General features: G+C 33.6%; 1 protein-coding gene across 1 annotated transcript; it reads left to right on the top strand.

Annotated features, from left to right (window-relative positions):
- Window positions 1-1756: 1756 nt before the first annotated feature.
- On the top strand, window positions 1757-2759 carry LOC133313057 (NDR1/HIN1-like protein 2). The gene has a single exon (XM_061514366.1). The coding sequence runs from the start codon at window positions 1964-1966 to the stop codon at window positions 2732-2734; it is 771 nt and encodes a 256-aa protein (XP_061370350.1). The 5' UTR covers window positions 1757-1963; the 3' UTR covers window positions 2735-2759.
- Window positions 2760-4600: the final 1841 nt, after the last annotated feature.

Raw genomic sequence — 4600 nt, forward strand, 5'->3', positions numbered from 1 at the left:
AGGGAGTTATTACTTACTATATCTGTGGTTTATAAATATGAGAGAGACAAACCAAGTGTGTTTAATTTTACAGATTTTATCTATTGAGGAATATACATCGTCATCCAGCTAAACTTAATATTCACGTTTCTTTGAGAAAACAACTCAACTTCTATTTATGTGTGTAGAGGACATTCTTCAGGAAATGATTAATATGTTGTGAAAAAATACCCATGAATAATGTGAATGAATTTTTTCATGTGTTAATTAACATGATCATGTTATGTGGGGCAATCATAACCATACATGAATGAATTAATGGTGATAAAGGAGGAAAGAGAAAAAATATAAGGATACACAATCATCACCGTTGATTTAATTATTAATGGTTAAAATCCTCTCACATGATATGATCATGTTAAATTACACATGAGAGGATCAATTTCCATGAATAATACTATTGGATGGTCCAATAACCTGATATTTTTCTATTTTTGAACTTCTCTTTTCTCATATCACATGAGGTAGCATCTCTTATGTTATATACATAACTAGTGAATTACCCGTGTGATATCCGGAGGAAAAAAAACAAAATATTTGTCGTCCGTCATAATTGACTAATCGCACTGCAAATTTTATATTTACAAAAATCTGTATTGTTATCTTGTTTTATATTTCAGGTGAAAAAATATGAATGCTGTATAAAGAGCTAGCAATAAACAGAAAAGTGATGAATTTAATTATGATGAGTCTTCCATGAGATCAGCTAATCCATGCGGTCATTGCCCTCTGCGAGTAATTTGGAAACGAAAACTTCTTTTTATATTGAGCTCTTTAATGATCAAAATGTGATGTTTCCCTCGAATACATCAATGTTATTTAATATGATCATTACAATTACCAAAGATATTGCTCCCTTCGGTCAAAGATTAATATTTTTTTAATTTCGTAAATTAAAATCAAGTTGACCTTAAACAACATTATGTGATTAATGAGAATTAAGAATCAGTGAGAGAGTCAGAAAGCATTCTTTACGCGCCCAGCGTGAGAGAGAGCTAGCAAAGAGCTGGTTGGAACATTGCCATCACACTCTCTCATTCCCCTCACCACCCACATTTCCCTCACAATCTATTCCCTCTTCTCCAAATTTCAGTATAACTCTTTAACTTTAATCCACATTTTTTTAAAATCTCTTCAATGGATTCATCCTTGGAATTAATTCGGTTCGAGCATAGTAAAATCTTATAGAAAGGATGACTATTTTAAGATCATTTTTTCATTCCAAAACTCGAACACAAGACATCTGAGAATTATATATATCTTTAAAAAATATATTATGATATTAATTTTTATAAAAATTTATTGATAAGTGTGTCTAAAATATAAATTAATTTTTTAAAAATAAAAAGATTCAATATTTTAAAAATTAATTTTTATTTTAATAGATTAATATTAAAATAATATATTAATTTTTGAAAATTACATTGGTCAACGATGTTAATACATCAATCTCTTATCAGACCTTATTCCTCATCCTTAGGCCGGATTTAGTTATACATAATTTTGATGTATCCCTCATCCTTAGGCCGGATTTAGTTATACATAATTTTGATGTATTAAGGGATTATGTTGTATAAGCTTATACTATAACAGCAAACAACTGAAAATTTCATAACATATAGTATAAGCTTATACTATCATGTCTTATATGTCTCTACACAAACTCCTTATCATTTGTGCCATCGTGTTTGTTACTTTAATCCATACTTAAGCCCCACAATTACCCAAAACAATCTCCTAAACTTCTATATCTATTCCATACACTCCTCAGTCCTTATAGTCACATGCACATACCTTCTTCCTTTTAACTTCTCTTAAAACAAAATCTATATCAAACACCTTTCCTTTCTCTTAATCATCCACCACTTTTTCCTTTCCTCTTCATTCATACATTTTCACAAACACCACAAACTCAAAAAAAACCATGACAGATAGAGTCCACCCTTCGGCCAAGTCCACCGCCAACGGCGGCGCAGCCGCCGCCGCCGCCAACCCATCATTCCCTGCCACAAAAGCTCAGCTCTACGGCGCCACCCGCCCCACCTACCGTCCTCAACCCAACCACCGCCGTAGCCAGCGAGGATGCTGTTGCACCCTCTGCTTCTGGCTCACCCTGATCTTCCTCTTCCTCCTCCTCCTCCTCGGCGTCGCCGTCACCGCCGTCTACTTCCTCTACCACCCCCACCGTCCTTCCTTCTCCGTCACATCCCTCAAACTCTCCTACCTCAACCTGACCTCCTCCTCCACCCTCAACTCCAAGTTCGACCTCACCCTTTCCGCAACAAACCCCAACAATAAAATCGTCTTCTCTTACCTAACCACCTCCGTCTCCATCCTCTCCGGCGACGTCAACGTCGGCGACGGCGCCATACCCTCGTTCGAGCACGCGGAGAAGAACACGACGGTGCTGAAAGCTTCGGTTGAGAACAGCATGCAGGCACCGGAGAACGATGCTCTGACGCAACTGAAGGCGAGTTTGAAAAGCAAGAATGAGTTAACGTTGAAGGTGAATTTGGAAACGAAGGTGGAGGCCAAGATGGGTCCGTTGAAGACGCCTCCTGTTGGAATCAGAGTTTTGTGTGATGGCATCGCCGTCACTCTTCCCGCCGGCAAGAAACCGGCGACGGCGTCGACAACGAACTCCGAGTGCCAGGTTGATATGAGGTTCAAGGTTTGGAAATGGACCGTTGGATGATCATAGGGAGGGTGAAACAAAAATTGCAGACACAGGTGTGATGTCATGTTCTTCTTCTTCTTATTTTTTTTTTTTTTGGTTCTTGTTTTTTTTTTTTTTTTTTGATTTCTTGTAATTCTGGTTTTAGTTTGGTATATTTTTCTGATTTGTTTATGATTAATTAAATGTTTGTAATTCTAAATGCTACCAAATGGCATCAAAGATTGCTGAAGTTTTAGTGGGAGACAGATGATCCATATTGTTTTTATATTATTTTTTTATAATAAGACGAAAAAATAAAACATTCTAAGATATATTTTTTATTTATTTTTTAATGAAATAAATGACAGTTTTGACTTTAATAGTGTGCTACTACCACACTAGGTAGTTTGATCTATATGAGTTTATAAAATAAAATAAAATGAAAACAAGTTAAACTAGTAAAATTAAAAAATCCATTTAGTTGGCAGGCATGTGTATGACACATTCTTTCAATTGTATTTTTAATATCTAAGTTTATGGGTTTTGCGATTATCCTGCTACAGGACCCCGACTCCCATTCCTGCACATCCACATTTTTTTATTAAGTTGTTTTTTTCAAAAAGAAAATATATATTGGTGGATCTCACATATATTGTATCTATTACCATGTTACATGATACTTCTATTATCTAATGGGGCGTTTGGTAGAGGAGAATTTTTTTTTTGTCCGATAATCTCAATTTTCAAAAATATGATTTTTACATCCAGTTTACGATAATATCCGAAAATTTAAAATTTAAAAAAATTCAGTTTCTCGAAAATTAAGAAAAAACCATCGTACCAAACGTCTCCTAAGTTTATTTGGGAGGAAGTTTTGAAGGGATTAGATTTTGATGCATATGATTAGGTAAGAATGTATTACTCTGTTTGAAAAAAGAAAAAAGGAAAAAGAATGTATTACTCTAATCGTCATCTAATTTTCTAGTTGAAACGACTTGAGTTAGAAACGAATGGAAGATTAAGTGAACAAAATATAATTAATATAGCAACTTCAATCATAAAAAATATTTAAAAGTTACGATAAAACTGGGAGTTATGCCCCGTTGGATAGGTTTTTTTATAGACAAAAGCTGCTATTTTTCAGAGAAAGGGGGGAACACTTCTGCTGCAAAATCCATTTGGATAAAAAAATATTTAAAAGTTGATAAAAAATATTTAAAAGTAGAAAATTAGAAATGGCAAGGGATGACCAGACAGCATCATAAATAAATAAATAAAAGTGGTTCCATTTAGGCTTAGCCATGAATAATATTTTGATTTGGCTTTTATGGCTCGATGGCGAAATATTTGTGTCCTCTCCAAAGAGTATCTTTATTATTAAAACGATGATGGTAATGTGCATAATTACTAAGGCTTTCAAAATATGAGATTTTTTTTTTTTGTAATAAAAAATATGAGAATTTGTGTTGGTGAGATTATTTTTAAAGTAAAAAAATAGACATATATTTATCCTGAAAGTATTTAATAAATGAATATCATAATATATCTTATAAAATTGTACCAAAGAGAGGTATTTCTCTTATATGGCAACGCCCTTTCCTTTGGAAATAAAAAACATTTCACATTACCAAAAAAAAAAAAACATTTCAACGTTTGACATCTGTGATTGATACAAAAGTAATTTTCAAGTTCACTCATCATTCATCGGTTCCGTAGAAAATTATTTGCATCAGAATTCGTTTGCTATTGACAACTGATTTTTTTTTTGGTGGGTTAGTTTTGTCTTGATCGTGCATTATGAAAGGCTTATACGAAAGAAAAGATAGTTAACTCTTAAATAAGTCAGCTCAAACTCAATATTTCAATGATCAAACATCAAGGGCAATAAAACAAACTTATGCCAGA

The sequence above is a fragment of the Gastrolobium bilobum genome, unplaced genomic scaffold (assembly GCF_033153095.1).
Source record: "Gastrolobium bilobum isolate Gb01-03AN ecotype WA unplaced genomic scaffold, APGP_CSIRO_Gbil_v1 utg4095, whole genome shotgun sequence".
In the NCBI taxonomy this organism is placed as follows: Eukaryota; Viridiplantae; Streptophyta; class Magnoliopsida; order Fabales; family Fabaceae; genus Gastrolobium; species Gastrolobium bilobum.